Genomic DNA, 19,278 nt, shown 5'->3' on the forward strand with positions numbered 1-19,278 from the left:
TTGGAGAACATAGATACAGGCACAGTTCTCACCAATATAAATATTACTATGCTACCAAACATGCTTGAGTAACATAAGCTGCTTACCCCTGCATAACCCCGGCACAAGGGTCGAGCCGCTCAGTGACTATATATGTACCTGTATGTACCGAACTTTAGGCGATGCGAATTTCCCTGGCTGCTGCCGCCTTATAAGGACGCTCAGGATCCTGCTCACCGAGCATCTCATAGAATAGGGTCTTCCGTCCTAGCAATATATACACTGGGGATAAGGATATACCCTGTCAATCCTTCTTCTATAATAGGAAGTTCACTAGGGTCTATACGGAATAACCGGAGAGAATTGCTAGAGATAGTATATCCGAATAGCGCCGGTTCATTCGGGTATATCTTAGCATAGTGTATTATAAACCTAGCAGCCAAGACCCACTATAGGAGAAGCCTAAAACGCTATTCAACGGACCTTCTAGGGCAACGGTTTTATTAAGTTATTCGTACGCCTTTAGAATATCTGAGTCGTCACTATCCTCGAGCGGAAAGGTATGTGGAGATCGGTAGTAGCTGTAGTACAGTCCTTTATAGCGACCGGCGATACCAGAGCCAGTATCTGAATCGATGTCGCCTTCGAGGAAATAGAAGATGGATGCTTGCATAGTTGTGCGTGTAAAATGTAAAGGGAAATGAGTGCTTTGGATCCCCAATAAGCAGTGTTAGTAGATTGCCTTTTGATTCGTTCCCCAACCATGGAGATTCAACGATCGCAGAGGCATTGCGGTTGATAACGATGAGCAAATAATGAAGCCCAGAGAAAAAGTGTCAATATTAGACTGCTCAACCGCGATTGCCGTCTCCAACTATCATCTAAATTTTGAAAACCAACCTGGATATGGTTTCTCACATCGGTTCCACCTTACCTTGATTTCACCGTCATTGATCTCTTTTCCATGTCCATGAATATATGAAAATAAAATTGAAAATGAAACCAAAAACTTAAACAGCTGATGAAGGGTGGCTATTGACTCTTCTTGGTGGCTTGTGGGCGGTGCCAAGGTAGGGGATGACGTAGGGGCAAAAACTGGTAGATTTCGGTGACTTCGCATTTTGTTCTTTAAATACTCTAGATTGTAGAGTTCGAATATAGTTTGATTTGATTTCATTCCATTCGCCAAAATGCCTTGGTCTTTCGCTCTGCCTCATGTTCTCCTCACCAATCCCTACCTGGCAGTTGCGACCCCAATCACCGCAGGGACTACAGTAGCCCTCTTGACCAATCGTAAGTCGATCTCGGGACGGGTGACGATTACAGACAATCATTAACGACTCTGCAGGAAAGCAAAATCGTGAAACCTACAAGCAGCTGAAGCAGCCGCCCTACAGTCCCCCAGGATGGCTCTTCGCACCGGCCTGGATCCTTCTTTATGGGTTGATGGGTTACGCCTCTCACCACGCCACCACCACTGCGTCGCGATCTTTTTCTCTAGCTGTCCGTGATGCCAATTCCACTGCCCAGACCCTCTACACCATGCAATTGGCCTTGAATTTCCTCTGGATGCCCCTCTTCTTCCGGCTGGGACGACCGGCCGTAGCCTTGGGAGATCTGGCCCTATTGGCGGGTAACGTGGGTGCTCTAATGGTCAACTGGTGGACGGCCGATCGGACCGCTTTCTGGTGTCTTGTTCCCTACGCTGCGTGGCTCGGATATGCAGCGTATCTCAACGCCGGGTGTGGTATTCTAAATGGATGGACAGTGCTTACTGAGAAGGAGCGGTTAGAGTAGAACAACATTGTACAACATAGAGTGTATTTCATACGATATCAGAAATCAAATCACACATCAAAATTAAGGAGCAAATGGGACAAGGAACCCCCTCCCCCCAAATTGAAGCATGTGCATCAACTCAGATTTAGAAATTTAGCTGAATTCTCATCCTCTCTGACCCAGAACCAGATACATACGACCATAGGGTGTGGAAAACAGGGCTTCCCGTCCGCTCAGCCGTACTTAAGCCACACGCCGGTGAGTTAGTAGTTGGGTGGGTGACCACCAGCGAATCCTCGCTGTTGTATGTCGGTGTTCACCCGTTTTTTTTGATTCGTTAGGAAATCCCCTCTTGCCGCCCTACTCTTCAGCCCATTCAGCCCATTCACCTGAACGCCCTGAACACCACTATTCTACACCTGAATAATCCTGCACGCCCCTGAACAGCTGACGTGTCCTTCCCCTCCCGTACCGTACTGATTTTTTTTTCTTACAGGCATGTTGATTTGATCACGACTCTTTGGTACTAGCTTCTAGTTACGGTTGACACATTTCCTCCTAGGAAAGGAAAAGGAGGGCCGCCTAGGAGAATCAAACTTGATATTGAATATAAATTAGCTGGAGGTCACCCACCCAACTACTAAGTCATTGTACACAGTCAATATGTCGTCCGGGTGAGAAATGGGCGAGCGCCGTCTTGACCTCGCGCGACCGGACGGGGGAGAAGGGTGAATGATTTCTCACTCCCGTTGCGGGACCGCCGCTCGGACCCTCTCATCTGAACCAAGGTATCACTTCATTGGGTTGTCTGGATCTGTCGGAGACGCGGGATTTCTTGCATGCGCACAGCCACCAACCAACTTGACTATCATAGCCCCAAACCTGAATGAAGTCGTTCTTCAATCTTGTTATTATCTAAGCCGGACTAGTCATGAGAATCTCCCTTCAATAACTGCTTCTCAGCTTTGGGGAAACTCCCTAAAATCTCCCGCGCTGCTATGTCATGCTGCAAAGAATTCAAGATGCTCCCTAGCCAGTGATACTAATGGCAGAAGCAGACGAGCACCATAGTCATTTTCAACTAGAATATCACGGCTGTGGCGATTTCTTCCTAATAAAGAACTGCGGTTTGGTCCATCAGTGTTATGGGCGATAGACTTCGCACAAAGAATCTCAAACTCGACGCGACATAATAATATATATAAGTAGTCAGCCGTGTCTAGCCCACTGATTGATCAAGACGAAAAGTCCAACGACTTCTTCGGTTCGGCATGGATCCAAAAACCATATGCTCAAAAACATGAACTAGCTTCCATTATCTTTCCTCAAGTCGGCCATGGGTCGTGCCATACCGAATTCCCCGTCAAGGCTGATCACCGTAGACCCACTTCCATAGATGAGCCACTAACCGCCAATCAATCAACGCTCGGACCTACCAGCTTCATCAGATCACGTGCATGACATGCAACCGGCCTCTGATAAAAGTTTTGCCGAAATATTAATCAGCTGATAAGCCAGCTAGGTCAAGCCTGGTCGCACCTGGATGGGGATCCCTAATTCCTCTCTTCCTCTCGATAACTTGATGGCCAACAACAGCCCCACCGATTACAAGAAACTCTTTTTGCAGGCCGAAGAGCGTCAGAGACAGGAAGAAGAGAGACGGAAGCAGGCTGAAGAACGAGAGAAGCAGGAAACAGAGAGACGAAAGCAGGAAACAGAGAGACGAAAGCAGGCTGAAGAGCGAGAAAAAATTGCCGAGGACAAAGAGAGGCAGGAAAGGGAGCGCAACCGACGAACAACATTTACCGAACTCATACGCTTCTGCCACGGCTTACTCTCCCGGCCGTTGAGAGTTGAAACACCATCTCGCTCGACTACAGGGAGCATACCCCTTCCCACCGGGAAGTACTGTCCCACACGACTAGTACTGTGGGCCGATTGTTCAGCTCGACAACAAAAGATCTACAGCTCTGTGTGCAACTACCTACAGCCAACCGAGGAAGCCCGAGCAAGATTGTTCACACCCTTGATTGCGCTTAAGGAGGATGCTAGACGATTCGATCTCCGGCCAATTAGCAGTGAACAAGGCCTTGAGAACTACGAGCGAATCGCTGTAGAAGATCATGTCCGTGATATAATTGCAGAGCTATGCAAAATTGATGCTGCTCGAGATGAGTTCGGACTTGGAGATGGAGTCTGGTTTGATAATCATACCAACTCTTTCAACCCACGCGGCGGTAGCGAAGCAATTGCAAACCAGCCATCGGGCGTACGTCACCCTCGACCTGATCAGTTCTGTATCCACCGAATCGACGGCAAAACTAACACCCTCCTCACTACGGTCGAATACAAGCCGCCCCACAAGCTTTCTGTCGAGGCCCTTCGCGTAGGGCTCAGGGAAATGGACTTGTGGAAATGCATGGTCAGATCAAACAAAATCACCACAGATCGTGCTGAGAAATTGAAATATAACGCAGAGCGGCTCGTATGCTCCGCCATTGTCCAGGAATATCACGTGATGATCCAGGAGGGACTTGAGTACTCCTATGTCACGAATGGGGTCGCCCGTGTCCTTCTCCGCATTCCATACGACGATCCTAGCACATTGTACTACTTTCTCTGTGATCCTAATAACGAACAAGGTCTCCAAGAGCCGAAGACATCTATTGCTAGGGTTCTATGTCTGTGCTTAATGGCGTTCCGTTCCCCTATTCGTGACCAGGAATGGAGAAATTCTGCACAGTCGCGGCTTCCTTTATGGACAACTAGCTTTGACCACGCTCGTTCTCAGATCCCTAAGGAAGTCTTGCAGCAAATCGCTCCGCATTCCGATAGTACCAACTCGGAGTATGTGAGTCCAGAAACGAGTTCGGACTACCAACCCTCATCGCCTCCACTAGAGTCTCCAACAGTAGGTCGCCGAGTGCCCACGAGGTCTCGAGCTAGCTGTGCACCCTCAGATACTCGACACCGGACGCAATCGCCAGACTCATCAGGCTCGGACTCGAATCAAGCGACTAGGCGCAAACGGGACTTCAGCGAAGTCACACCGTCCCCTTCTGCGCAACGAGCGGCTCGTCAACGCGGGGCTAGGAAAGACGAAGGCAGCCATTCTAAAAGCCATGACGCCCAATTTTGCACCCAGCGATGTCTATTCGGGCTGCAGACTGGAGGTATCCTAGACGACGGTTGTCCGAACGTGGAGCTCCATCGTCGGGGTCAAGATGGTATCAAACATACTATCGCCTCAGAAGATTTAGTGCGTTTACTAAAAGCACAACTAGATGAAAACATTGACCGATGCACACCCCTTGGAAATTGTGGGGCATATGGTGCGCCATTTAAACTCATTTGTGCTATATATGGCTATGTTGTCGTTGGGAAAGGAACTTCGTCGGATCTCTGGAAAGAAGTCTCCCGCGAAGCGCAGGTATATCAAATCCTACGGAAGGCTCAAGCATCCGCTGTGCCTATTTTCCTCGGTACAATCGACTTGGCAAAAACTTATTTTCTCCATGGGGCTGGAGAGATTCGTCATATGCTCGTCATGGGCTGGGGGGGCGCTAGCACAACAACGATGGAGCTGACGCCGGGACTTCTCAATCATATTCACAAATCGAACAAGGAAATAAAAGCCTTGGGAATCGTCCACGAAGACCTTCGGCTTGATAATGTCCTTTGGAATGAAGAGCTCGGGCGGGCGTTAATTATCGACTTTCACCGCTCTACATTGAAATATCGGCCGGCCCCAGAGCGATCACGAGGAAAGAGACCTTTGTTGCAAACAGAGTCAGGGGATGCAAAGCGTTTACGCATTTTATGAGAGAAGCGGTGTCTTTCTTGTATACCAATAGCTATTCCATATTGCATTATAATGAAGCGTTTCTGCCACTACCACTGTGTGCTCCGAACTAAACCCCTTCGCCAGAAAAAATCATGTCTTTCGCAATCCCATCTATCCATAGGCTATAAGAGCATCGACGTTATGAATGGCATTCGTGTCAATCTGTCTACCCAGTTGAGACTGTATTGTGTTCCGCCACGCTTGCCTTTGACAGCCACATATTATACAACGACAAACAAAAATTTAGCTCCACCCCAGCCCTGTCTTATAAGGATTGATGCAGCGTCTTGATTGCTGCCTATCCAACTGTTGTCATTCTCTGTCTATAACTATGCCCACAATGGTATTGATTAATCAGAACTATATTTGGGTGACACTTTGTCTTTCTCTTCATATGATTCGTGGCTGGTTGGAGGATGTATTGACCACCACATGCCCTAGGCGGATCATTGTCTTTACCGGCACATCGCCTCGAATGCCACTAATAACGGGGTGAGAATTAGGGTGAGAATCATCTACGAGTCGCGTGACTGCTGCACTGACCGTGAAATGACGCTTCACTGGTGAATATCTTTTGATGACAGCATTTTATTTCGAGCAGGGTCTCGGATAATGAAAATTAGTGGCTATGACGTCTCTTTTTGGTCTGACCACCGGCCCGATAGACATTGATTTTACAGTGTCATGTGATTTAGTGCCCAACCTTAGCCGTGGTGATAATCACTTATTTACCCCTCTTAATCGCAGCGTGAAGATAACAAAATCTAACCTCTGCCCTCGCAAGGTATTTCAAATTCCCGGCTACGTTGAATTCAAACTGATCTTACCCCTAGGAGCTCGATTTAGAACCGTTCTTTCGCACTCGATGGAACCTCGACGTTTGGACGATGTAACCGATGTAGCCGAAGGAATCCGAACAGAGATTAAGGTATTACTACCACAAGTCACAACAATTGAAGAGGACGAAAAAGGAAATAAGAAGTACGGCGGGGATGTGCTTTTGATGTTGATTTCCCGTATGAAAACCGCCCTCGGTATTGATGAGGTAGGCACGAATATTATTTGTTCCTAGACAGACCATTTTACTAATCCAACTAGAACTGGGATGGACGCTTGAGGCATTGGAAGATTCCTACAAAACTAAATCTTCCAAACTCGGCATACCTTATTCCAATACCGAAAGGAATTGAAGTGAACGGGTGGTTATTGAAGGAAGGATGGTTCGTACAAGTCAATGTTGACCCAGTTGTGGTGGGTGCGGGTACGACTACGCTGGTTGTTGCGCCTCGCTGATTTGTACCCGTGGCCTAAGTAAGAAATAAATTTGAGGAAGTTCAAGTGTTACCATCATTCTGTTTTATTGTTCACATTGCTAAAAGTCTCACATTACCGAAAGGCTCCTGTTCGGGGAATAAGAAGCATTCTGGTGAATGGCGTCCGAGAATCCAAGGGCGTGGTGACTATTTTCTAAGTCCCAAGAAGAACCGCCCTCTCTGGACACAAGTGAAGGACGAATTAATAAATGGTACCGGGTCTCCGGGGAATTACCCGAGATAGCTGTGGCGGCATCCTGGCCTAAACCCAAAGAGGGTAGCGGCGAGTGGCTGCTTAGCGAAAGATCCTGCTGCAGAAGGTCGGAAGAGCATTGTTGCGACCGGTCAGTCGATGGTGGCAGTTGAGGATCATTCGCCGGAAACCCTTGCTGCAGTATACCATCTAATTCCCAATCGTATTGTTGCCATAAGTGAGTCGACGGTAGCAGTTGAGGATCATTCGCCGGAAACCCTTGCTGCAGTATACCATCTAATTCCCAATCGTATTGTTGCCATAAGTGAGTCGACGGTAGCAGTTGAGGATCATTCGCCGGAAACCCTTGCTGCAGTATACCATCTAATTCCCAATCGTATTGTTGGCATAAGTGAGTCGACGGTAGCAGTTGAGGATCATTCGCCGGAAACCCTTGCTGCAGTATACCATCTAATTCCCAATCGTATTGTTGCCACAAATCAGTCGACGGTGGCAGTTGAGGATCATTCGCTGAAAGGCCTTGCTGCTGAGTGATATCATTGGGGGAAAATGTCTGACTGAGAGTCGTTCTGGCAGATGATGTTTCTATGTTGGATGATGAATTAGATTCGAGATTTAGCGTTCCATTCATCTCAGTACTGGTGGATGATGTCACCATAGATGATTCAGCATCGAGATTTGGAAATATGTTTGACCCAGAAAGAAGACTTGTTGCAGGTCGACTGCCTCGAATCTCAGGTTCAAAATCGACCACTGAGGGATATGATTGAGCGCGTATATCATTTGAAAGCGAGAGAGCAAGATCCGGCATATTGTCCTTTGGGGGAGAGTGATTAAAAGATATGCTTTGTAACGTGGAGGGATCGTTGATCGGGGTGCTAAGGTATATACCGTCGACACTGCCATCCATTATTTCGTCATTCGCTTCGGTTGTACCATTATTGAGTGGACTTTCATTTGGAGTCGATGTACTGGTTGGGTGCTCTTCGAAGAGGTCGTCTATGTCGGAATTCGCAGGTGATTCCAGTGAACCTTCCGTCGGGGTAGATGCATTGGTTGAGTACTCGAAAAGCTCATTAATTGGAGGATCTGAACATGAATTTGGTGCCGATGGAGAGGATGTGGCATAGATCGGCGAATGTGATGATCCGTTAGAAGTATCCAAAGGATCACCTGTAAGATCAGTCTCATAATTTGAATGACGGAAAGGGAAAGTTTCTTACCCTCTGATAACCTAGATGACGAATTCCGACAGCGCCTTTTTGACGGAGTATTGGATGGCCAAATTTTTCGTTTCTTACTAGGCTCGGTGTTTGTTTTCTGGGCAAGAAGGGTTTCAAGACCAGAAAGGTCCAGTTTATTATAATCACCAAGCTCATATCCTAGGCATTCGCAAATCTTTTCAAGCCTATATGAGAAATATTAACCAAGATGTATAAGACGCTTTGTGCGGGTGGCATACGGTACTAGATCTTCGAAAATTGTTCGTATGATGGAAGGGATTGCGAGCGGGACCGATATCGTTTTAGTATTCTCTGGATTGAATTCTGGCTTTAGCCCGTTTATGAACTCATCGGGTTTAATCGAATAGTCGTTGAACTCGCTATAAAAGTTGACTTGATTACTAGCTGCGGACCCCAGAGGTTAGCAAGTTAGCTTGTCTAGGAAAACCTGAAATATGTTTCATACCAACATAGATGATGTCCCAGCTACATGAGCCCCAGTTAGTGCGCGATAAAAGATAAATGGCCCGGTTTGCCCATTTCGCACCACGAATTCGTCCTCTAAGAGCCTTTGGTTGTGCGTCACAGCAGAAAACCGACTGCATGTATTGGAACACTATCTCTTTTGGCATGACTTCCAAGGCGACCGCACATAGTGAACAGAAGAGAAGCTCCTTAAAGCGAGCAAACGGACTGTTTACTTCTGATTCTGCCGAGGTGCGCTTCATTCCCACCGGTTTCATGGATGTGGCGTATTTCTTTAGCAGGATGGGTATAGTGGCAGGTTGTTCGGACGCGATAGGGCTATCATTTTTCGGAACGGCTATTCCAGATACCAAGCAAAAAACGATATCCTTTCGTTGAGTTTCATTGATAGAGGCCCAGTTTTTCCAGTCAGAAGATTTCGGTAGATTACTAACTAAGGACGTGAACAAGGACAAATGATTCCTTTTCCTTTGTGTAGGTTTCGTCGGTGTGGAAGAGTCTTTTACGACTGAGGATGCCGTTGGCTCGTATGGGATGAAGGCGTATGTTCTCTCCGGGGTTCTGCTGTGTTGACTTGATTGATTGTCGTGATAACTTTCAGAGGCAATTGATTGATTGTCGTCACCACTTTCAGAGGCTAGTCGTATACTATCGGCAAATATTTCTCGGGAACCACCGAGACCTTGGTAAAGATTAGGGTTCCGGCAGACCTCACAAGGCCTGCACTGTCTACCTATCTGCTGCTGACATTCTAGGGAGTCGGGACAACGGGATGAGCAGGCTTTCTCAAGCTCGAGAATGCGTAATTCCAAGTGCTTGATATAAACGAGACCATCGCCCCGGCATTGGAACAGGCGATTAAGATCCATGGGTTAATAGTTAGGCAAGCTGATGAAAGTGGGAAGACTGAGTAGTAAGAGATAAAATCCCCTCTGATGGCAGCATTCAACACCTGGGATGCGGAGGGGAATGGCCAGAACATGAAGGGCCCGTGCGACACGCCGGTGGCGCTGGGGCATGTCCTGAGCTGCACATTCATCACATTTCAAAGCTGATCCCGCATCTTTCCATTGACAAGGCTCTCAAATTGCTCTCCCCCCTCTCTCACTCCCTTACCGACACATCCTTTCCTACCCGCGATCATAATATCCCAACTTGCTCTAACTACAAAATATAAACAGGTCAGTATTCATCTTGAATCAGGGATCAATAAGTCGCAGCGAACGCACGAATATAGCTACCCAGACAGAATACTGTCGATTCGGTTTCTCGCTCTGTTGTCCTTGGTTGGACTTGCTGCTGGTCATTTCCCTCGCCAGATTTAGCGACCCGGACTCCGGGTCGCCAGATCTGGTTAGATTAATTCTCATCTGTATCATGACGTTCTGCGCCAAGAAGACGCCAACCAGAGAGAAAACTAGCAAACCTAGAACTAGGTAGGCTCGGGCTCAGGCCCAAAGTAGAAAAGATCAACTATATACTCAGACCCTGAGCTAGACTATTTTTGATTTCGTAGTCAGTTGAGCCTAATACTGTTCAAGTGAGCAGTTTAGAATTAGAGCTTTCTATTTTATTACATCTATGAAGGAGAACCATACCAACCCTTAGAAGGTATTTGATGGTGTTACTCTCTATGAACTGGCCCGTAGTGAGAACGACTTTCCTAGAGAAGCTTTGAAGACTTATCTAGAGGATGTTTTTCGTCAATTTTCAGAATATGGTGCTTTGTATCGAGATCAGAGATTGGACAATTTTCTACTTTGTGATCAGGGCAGCCATCGATGCAGGGTGATGGTTGTTGATCTTGAGCAAGTTGATTTTCCTGATCGCCGTCACCCCTGGGAAAGACTGATCAACTCAGACGGTGCAATGTCTATAATGCAAGATTTCGAAGATATGCAGTATCCGCATCGTGAACCATCTGTGCGAATCTGGCGGGTCAGCGGGTGATTTCGAGATCAATTTTGACCGAATCGGAAGTTTGCACACGCCAAGGACTGGTTATTCTGTGCCCACCCGCCCATGGAAGATACAAGGGGTTGCACAGACTTGGGGGCGGGATCAACATTTTTGGTACAAACCCGAGATGAAACAATTTGCGGCTGATTAGCTTCAAGACTTGGATGGGTATGACAAAATCTCGATAAACTCGAGGGGCTCAAGGACTACCTGGACCGTGGCGAGATGACGAGGGATGAGTTTATTGTGGCCGTCGATGGACTTTTGGTTGTATACCAATAGCATCGTTGTTTATCTCGTTACTACACATAGTCATGGGCCTACGGCTAAGGGATTTGCTCTAATAGATTTTGGAATCTGAAGGTTCCAATCAAACAAATTTCATCTATTACTGGGCTTAATGAAGAATATGACTGATTAAAACAGCGGTAAACATCTGCCACAATGCGGAGCTACAACTTATTTGTTGCTCGCCTCCGATTGCTTCCTTCGTGTAAAACCGAACGATTGACGACGTTGCCTATCCAAAACAAGCGAAATTTCTGAAAAGGTCGATCGGCCAGTATAATAACCCATTGACGTTGCTCTGCTAGCGAAACTTTTCCATATCTATATCACTAGAAATACCTATCAGCTTGCTAAGGAACCCTCATGGCTTGTATTCCAACTTCCTCGCTACGAAACCTGCTTCCTAGCTGCATCAGTTCTTTTTTCATCATTCAACCCGATTCCCCGCCAGTCAGGGGAACTCAAGAAGAGCAGAGGGCGGAAGACAGAAATACAGAGGCTTTGAGTACATATAGCCCACCAATATTTCACGGTAGTATCCGCCGATCAGAATGCATATCACCAATGTGCTCTCCTTCGTATATGCTAAGCACGTTTTTCTTCAGATATTACCAGTCAGCCCGCTCCCAACCAATCGGCTCAATATTCGATAAGCGATACCGTTATTCTTCCACGCCCCTTCTCCCCCCCAATTCACCTTCGAACCCCCGAAAAATTATTCACGAGGCCAGACCAGCGCAAGTCGCTACCAGTTGGCTATTTCAATCGTATCCCGCCTTGTAAGTAAAGGGAGGGTAACTCGGAGGGCATTCCTGGAAAAACTGACAATGTAGATATAAGCGGCGGCTCAGCTACAGGGACCAGTCTCGAACGTTCAAATTCTCGGCAAAATCGCTGAATTTGACAGATACGGTATACAGTTCTGGTCCCAAGACGCTGTCTTTATGAAGCTCTATGCCGGGTACCACGACGACTCGAAAGGTTTTATCTATGGAACAGCCTCGTCAGAGTTCTACCTGCTGACTTCGCTACAAAATTGGGCTTGCGAAACTTCTTCTGGGAAAGGAGGAGTGGTGCTATGTAAGACGGACATACGGTATTGAATTAGATAAATATTCAACTCTAAGTCGTGGTATGAATTTGCATTAGAGGATTTTGTACCCAGATACAATGAATGATGAAGTGCTAATAGGCGGTCAACAAATGCAGTAAGGATACCGAAGCTTAAGATAGATCGGTATTTTTTATAATTTCCTAGTGCGTAAAATACGTCATCTATAGAAATAGTTTGGACGTTATGTTATAAAAGCACCTCGACTTTCTAGTGTTTTCACTACTTGGAATCTCAAAAAAAGACTCTTCATCTACCTTTTAAATATGGAAGACGACTTAATTTCCCAGATTCTGATCTACGCCCTATTATCATGGTTTGCCTTGATCATTGTCTGCATTTACCGAATTCCGCTTTGGCATATATTAAAGTACTACTGGACTGGCCGTGGCCCAAATGTATGTCTGATATTGATATTTGCAAATTATCTTACCTGCAGAATCTGATCATATCAAAGGACTAAGATGTCGCCCGGTCTCCATCTAACTATTATTTTGATATATGGAACCATGTAAGTTCTAGAGTATCCTATCGTATTCCTCTTATTAATCAAGGCATAGGAATAAAGAGTTGTTAGTGCGTGCTAATTGGTCATGCAAAATTTGGTTTAGCTTTGGCCTAAGAAGGTTCATACGCGTGTGCTATAGCACGTATATATTTAGTGACTTCGACCAATTGAAGTTCCCTGTATAAGATAGATGCATAGTAAATAAGACAGTTGCTATAATCAGTCTGATGTTTGCTCGTCAAGAGATCTGAAAGAACTTTGCTGAATGAGTATAAAGCTAGCTACTCTCCTAATTTATTTTCTCTACTCATCTCAGAAACTACTCATGATGAATGAATCTCCAGATACCGGATTTGAACTGATACCAATGAGCGCAACCGACAAGCTCAGAGGGTACTATCAGAATCTGCTTGAAATGCTTAGCCTTGATGAGCTCCACTACCTTTCTAGAACGTTAGGCGAGTCAACAAAAAGACGAAACAAGAAAGGTATAGAGCCCCGACAATAAACTTAACATCTACTAACCTTCAAAGCAGATACAATCAAGTATATTCTTTTAGTCATGCCCACGCAGTTTATGGCTCTTTCGCATTTGGCAACCTCTCCCAAAACCTCGGTGGAATTCAGGGGAATATTAGGCGCAATCACATCAGTCATAAAACTCGAAGAAAAGTACACGAATAAGGAAATGGGTAAGTCTTCTTTTCCTATTCTCTATCATCAGAACTAAACTATGCAGGGGACAATGCGGCTGTCAATATTACGAGAGATCGTGACGGCTATACATTTGAAGTATGTCAGATGCGTGAGTGTCAAACTTCGGCGTGGCCATACATGAGTAGCCAATATCGGCGTCCTAGCACTTCTCGGGTGATCCTAGCTTCGCAGGTTGCAGAAGTGTCAACCCTTACGATGGAAATCAATAAGCATTTGAAATAGATACATTCTGCTCTTTTTAAGGTTCTAAATTGCCAATATAGATCACAATGCACTTTATTCCCTTTTGATCAAATCAAGTTGCGTTCGCATCTTTACATATCAACCTGAGGTTTCAGATAATGCCATTTCTATCGATACAGTCTTAAGAGGTAAGCAGGCTAGTCGTTAATATGAGTTAAATCATTGCATCGAACAGTTGATTTGTGACTTAGTTGACAATATCAACAAGGCCAAAGTACAGAAAGCTATAAGTTGCCTCCATTCTTGAATATGCCAACAATCAAGTTTTACCTTCCCCGCCATATCAATAATGCTCGTCAAGCCTATCACTGGAACATTACTACAACTTTTAACTCAATTTTGTAAGTTGGTTTTTTTTTAATGTGTAGCACATATCTAACTTACTATTCAGTTGATAAAATGAGTGACCCTCAATTCAGGATTGAAGTCGACGATGTCAATGCTTACATCGTTTCTACATCCCCGTGGGTGCATAATAGGCCTATCACTACCGATGTTCTATCCAGTGTCCTTTCTCGGCATATAGGATATGTCCCTCGGGCATTCATGGACTTTGAATGTATGGTTGTGGTATACAGTCTTTTGGTGATGGATTTCCTGTCTCCTATTGATGTGCATATGTCGGTCAACCGCATACTTTACTCGCTTAACGGGAAGGACCTTAAGCGTTATCTTACGGATAATTTAGATACCGAGGATAGGGATTTGCTAGAAAGTCAGCTCCAAAGAATTCAATAAGCGTCTGGGGTAGGTGATTCTTTTTCTGCTAAAAATTATCCTGATCCAACCATAATCTCTACAAGACACGCCAGATACGGACGAAAGACACAATGGTTTGATCTTGCCCGTGTTAGAATATAGAAACTCTACTTGTGGATAAATGATCGCAATGCATTCTCCTATGGGATGGCAAGCCTCCAATTCCACTATAGGAGTTGAATACATTCAGAATAAACGTAAGGAATGTTGGTAACTATGTATAACACTACTAAGAACATACTTGGCGGACTACTAGCTCCGGCATGAAACTCCGCGGGAAGTTAAATGGGTGTCATAACGTAAGCAAAGTGTCACATGACACTAATTTCCGGAGGCGCCTTTTATCAATCGACTTGAACCTATTCTCAACCTATTCTCTCTTAACATCTCTACAACCAGCTTCAAACCCAGTGCAGGATCATCTCGATATTTTATTTTCCTTAACAAGAACGCCTATTATGGAGGAAGGGGATACATGGATCACCCTATTCTTCTCTGGCAGCTGTCCATCCATCCTAAACACCGACGAACTTGAGGGCCAAGAATTCCGACCTTTTTGTCCTGAAGACGACAACTGGGAACTACGACGCAAGGCCGATGTATCAAGAATACCGCATGCGAACAGTATACAGGTGCTTTGGCTTTGGATCAAAGGACGCAGAAAATATATTGGCAAAGTCGTAAGTAGAGACAATCATTAAACGCGTTCTCCGATTAATCCTATACCAGTTCCCTTGCTATTCTAAGCGAGATGCTACCATACAGCTTCACCGCATCGGGGTACCGCTAACTCCGGAAAGAATAGACGATGCTATGTACGAGTTCGATAGGTTTCATCGGGAGGCTCGGGCATATAGCCATATTGACCTATTCTGTCCCGCCCGTGAAAGAATCTATTTCCCACAATTTCACGGAGTGATGACAGATATACCGAAATCTCGATTTTATTCTGGATATTGCCACGAGCGAGCGGTTGTGATAGAGGCAATAAAACCGGACTTACGCTCTCGACGAGTTCTTAGTGAGGTTGTCAATCACCAGTCTAAAAGCTTCTTAGATATCCTTAAAACCCTATCCGAAAGGTTTTGCACAACTCCTACAGTGATTTCTTTAAGCTCATTTGAGCAGGAGTGGTATCATTCTTTGCTGAAAGACCGACTTCGTCGCCTAGATGCTTTACATCGAATTGGCATAACACATGGCGATATCCATGATTTCCACTTTCGACTTCCCAATGACATTTACGATACAGTTCTATACGACTTCTCTGAATCGTACACTTTCTCTAGGAAGCAGCCTTTTCGGGTAAATGGTGGAAGACTTCGACCTTTAAGAGATATATCCAAGGGTGAACGTGAACGTGTCCTTTTACACATCCTCAATCGGTAAGAAAGAAGACTTTAATCTTTATATTATCACTAATATACGTTCAGAGCCGCCTCACGAGATCTTCGTTCCCATCTAATACATTTCAACCGTAAAGCATCGGATGACGGCATCGACTCTAAACATATCTCTTCTATTGATAATGCACTCTGGAAGTCTCTCGATAAAGAGGTGGAATTGCTAGAGTTGATCATACTAAAAGTCTCCTATCACCCAGATGGTGTGTTGTTATTGATCCGTTCCCATACTTTAGATATTGACCATTAACTATGCTAGGCTTTTCGATGCCGACATTGAATTCTATTTTCCCTTTTCTGGAAGCCGTATGCCCAAACTCCGACCTCTGCTGGCATATTCGTCGAGGCAGACTTTTACGTCAATATGAGTCAGTTTGGGCAGTCTTTTGTGACGATATGACCTACCCCCAATCAATCACTTTTGATTGTGAGCCACAATTTGAAACGATTGAAAAAATGAAGGACACTTGTTTTATAGTTTGCTTGGTACCACATTCATGGGGGATTACGTCAGTGACGAAGTTTGATGTTGCCGGACTGAGTGAGCTACGGAAATATTGCGCTCGTTTTCTTACAGCAAAATTACCCGGGGCAATACTAAGTCGAGACGAATTTTGGAAAGAAGCGGAATCTACAGGAACGGGGGATATAGAATCATGAATAATGAAAACCTTGCCCCTACCTTTTTTTTTATATGATATTGTTTAGATAGGGAGTCCCAGATCCATTACCCATTAGATGATACCTAATCTAACTTCAAGATGTCCACAAAGGAAAACCAATCATTGGAAAGGGCCTCTAGACGCGGAGCAAATTGTACCGAGGAAGCACAGCATAAACAAACAATCGGCACAACTCGAAATTCAGCATTTGCAGCAAGCTGCTTAGCCTCTAGTTACTGTACCTTGTACTACCAAGTTGCTATATAGGATGCAGTTCAATGCTTGCATTAATTGCCTTGAAAAATTATAGTGAATCACCGACGGGAATATTCACATGCAGATTCAAGATAGCTAAGATAATAGAGAATCTCACGTAGTCCGCATTAAGCAAATAACAATAATACTCAGCCGGTTATCAATTCATGTATATATAGCCTACTTTACCTCGAGAGTAAAATTCAAGACATCAAATTTTATTTTGGCGATCTTTTCAAGAGATTTCTCGACATGACCGAAACCCTTCTTAGCTACCTAACGACACGCAACCCAAATGTCTACCTGTTTGCCAAACCACAGCTGAGCTACACCTTCAATTCAGACTGGGACCCAGTTGACAGTGTAAGAGAATGGACCGATTTCAACTACGATACCCTCCACCTACGCTTCAGAAATGAGTTGAACCGCCATGTATCACCGTTTGATACTGCCAGGAACTGTGAAGCGGGAGGTTTCAACAATATATTTGACGAACGTGGCCTCTCTGATCTCATATGCATGTCTATTATGGGTCCTGTATCGGCAGTACTTCCTTCTGCATTCATTACGTCCGGCGGAAGAGTTACGCATCACGTAGGATGTATCCCTGACTGGGGCGCTGGGAAGGATGAGGCTAGAGATCAGTTTGGAAAGGCGAAAGCTCTTGTTATTGGCGACACAAAATTCAACTGGTCATCAATCAACGCCTTTAATGCCGTCCAGAACACGAGAAACGGGTTCTATGAAGATTCGACGTTGATCGACACAGTCAGACCTATCGAGCAAGTCCAATATTACGGAGCTGTTTACGGATGCCGGTATGTGTATATTATCAGCGATCAGGAGCTCGTGGTGATGCAGCTCCATTTGGCACCAGACCCAGTTCGAACATCACCCAGACCTCAACGCACTCGCCTACCACCTTCACATCAACGGGTAACATCTTCTTCCACTATTTCGAGGAAGTTGACGGACATGTCTATTGATGAATCATGCTTCAAAGCCAGTATTGGGCTGGTGGAATACAAGAAAATTCCTTGGAGCGCTACAAGCGGACTTACGATCAAACTAGCATTGTATTGCCTTGTTCGTTTAGCAGCCGAGGATGGGAATGATCTCAAAACGGATTACCCACGTTTGACGTCTCAAGTGGAGCCATCTGTTACTCAGCTTCTCCCATCAACGGCCCTACCAAGCGTACAGCCGCGAGGCTCTATACAAACATCGAGCACGGTCGCCAGCACACCACAAACGAGCAACGAAACGGCAGCCCAATACTACAATACCACTGTAGTATGGAACAAAGCTCGCACTGGTTATATATACAAAGACAATAACAGTCAATGGGTATTCGATGACCCAACATCCAATTGGAAGGAGATTGGGGGCCAAATCTTCAAATTCCAGGGAGCTCCGCCGTATGCGCGCTCATCCATGCCCCATTGATTTTCTTGCTACGAGGTTTATATACTATTCAACATAGGATGGTGCAACATAATCCAGTCATTGTGATTTCTCTGTTCAACACGGAACTCAGCTATATATGATCTAAAGACGTCTAGTCTCGATGCAAATTTTCTGATGTTCATTATCTAAATTGGAAATTCTCATTCTCTTACAAGTATGTTCTGACAATCATCATATTGGTTTTAACTTGATATTATATCTTAGCAAGGGATTGAGGTCTTGATACTGGAGAATCTTGAGACCGGTATTGTATCGATTTTGATTAGTGCTTTGTCCGGACCGATCTTTTACAGTGGACGGACCTATTGCTTATGTAGTTGGAATGTTTTACCAGTTTTATTTCTTCCTATACGCTAGCCATACCTGGATTTACTTATATAATGGCTAATAAGGATGCTCAGAATTACTAAGAGTGGGACAGTATAATATGACGTATGAGGGCGCAATGGATGGATGAGTGGAGGGAGGGATGGAGGGATACGACTGAACAGAGTCTTTCAGCCGGAGGGGCTTTCTTGCATGAACCCTATATATAAACTATAATACTAAGTAACCCTTTCAACTCTCTCTCTTTTTCTTTGTTGATTGTGGACAGGGTCGTCATAGAATTACTAGGATAAGGTATATTTTGCTTTGATTTGAGAAACCATAGTCTAACAGTCTGGGAATTTTGCTCTTGGTGGACGAATATGACTTGATAGATCACGCTGTGGGTAGTGTGGTCCTCTGACCAGTGTTGAAGTTCCAACCGCTATAAAATTTGCAACATCGAGCTCGATTGGTGGCGCGGCGAAGGCTAGAAGGGAATAGATAACACAAGAATAACAATAAGAAACCATTGAGGTTGGTGATATCACATCAATACAAAATCCCGGAAAAAAAGCAGGGCATATAATAGTAGGACTTGTGCAGTAGCATAATTTGGCGTCATATGAAAATCCATTCATCCTCCGAAATATCTACCACCAAAAAACCACGATGGATTGCTTTCCCATCATCTCACTACGAAGCCTGCTTCCGAAGTGGATTCATCCTTTGTTCTTCAAAGAAGTCCCATCGACCTGGAGA

The 19,278-nt window shown here is 45.0% G+C and overlaps 5 protein-coding genes across 5 annotated transcripts; 4 read left to right on the top strand and 1 right to left on the bottom strand.

Annotated features, from left to right (window-relative positions):
• Positions 1-1,169: 1,169 nt before the first annotated feature.
• N7537_009980 (TspO/MBR family protein) lies at positions 1,170-1,776 on the top strand (the record flags this gene model as incomplete). The annotated part of the gene is made up of 2 exons (XM_056901034.1): positions 1,170-1,272; positions 1,328-1,776. 2 exons carry the CDS (start codon positions 1,170-1,172, stop codon positions 1,774-1,776), a joined length of 552 nt encoding a protein of 183 aa, XP_056749702.1.
• Positions 1,777-3,301: 1,525 nt separating this feature from the next.
• N7537_009981 (uncharacterized protein) lies at positions 3,302-5,581 on the top strand (the record flags this gene model as incomplete). Its single annotated transcript, XM_056901035.1, has 1 exon — positions 3,302-5,581. The coding sequence occupies one exon, from the start codon at positions 3,302-3,304 to the stop codon at positions 5,579-5,581; it is 2,280 nt and encodes a 759-aa protein (XP_056749703.1).
• Positions 5,582-6,467: 886 nt separating this feature from the next.
• On the top strand, positions 6,468-6,902 carry N7537_009982 (uncharacterized protein; the record flags this gene model as incomplete). The annotated part of the gene is made up of 2 exons (XM_056901036.1): positions 6,468-6,647; positions 6,701-6,902. 2 exons carry the CDS (start codon positions 6,468-6,470, stop codon positions 6,893-6,895), a joined length of 375 nt encoding a protein of 124 aa, XP_056749704.1. The 3' UTR covers positions 6,896-6,902.
• An 81-nt stretch (positions 6,903-6,983) lies between these two features.
• N7537_009983 (uncharacterized protein) lies at positions 6,984-9,095 on the bottom strand (the record flags this gene model as incomplete). The annotated part of the gene is made up of 4 exons (XM_056901037.1): positions 6,984-8,302; positions 8,431-8,537; positions 8,592-8,757; positions 8,819-9,095. The coding sequence occupies 4 exons, from the start codon at positions 9,093-9,095 to the stop codon at positions 6,984-6,986; spliced, it is 1,869 nt and encodes a 622-aa protein (XP_056749705.1).
• A 7,900-nt stretch (positions 9,096-16,995) lies between these two features.
• On the top strand, positions 16,996-18,189 carry N7537_009984 (uncharacterized protein; the record flags this gene model as incomplete). The annotated part of the gene is made up of 1 exon (XM_056901038.1): positions 16,996-18,189. The coding sequence occupies one exon, from the start codon at positions 16,996-16,998 to the stop codon at positions 18,187-18,189; it is 1,194 nt and encodes a 397-aa protein (XP_056749706.1).
• Between the last annotated feature and the right edge of the window lie 1,089 nt (positions 18,190-19,278).

The sequence above is a fragment of the Penicillium hordei genome (assembly GCF_028827395.1).
Source record: "Penicillium hordei strain IBT 12815 chromosome Unknown utg000005l_segment0_segment0, whole genome shotgun sequence".
Classification (NCBI taxonomy): Eukaryota; Fungi; Ascomycota; class Eurotiomycetes; order Eurotiales; family Aspergillaceae; genus Penicillium; species Penicillium hordei.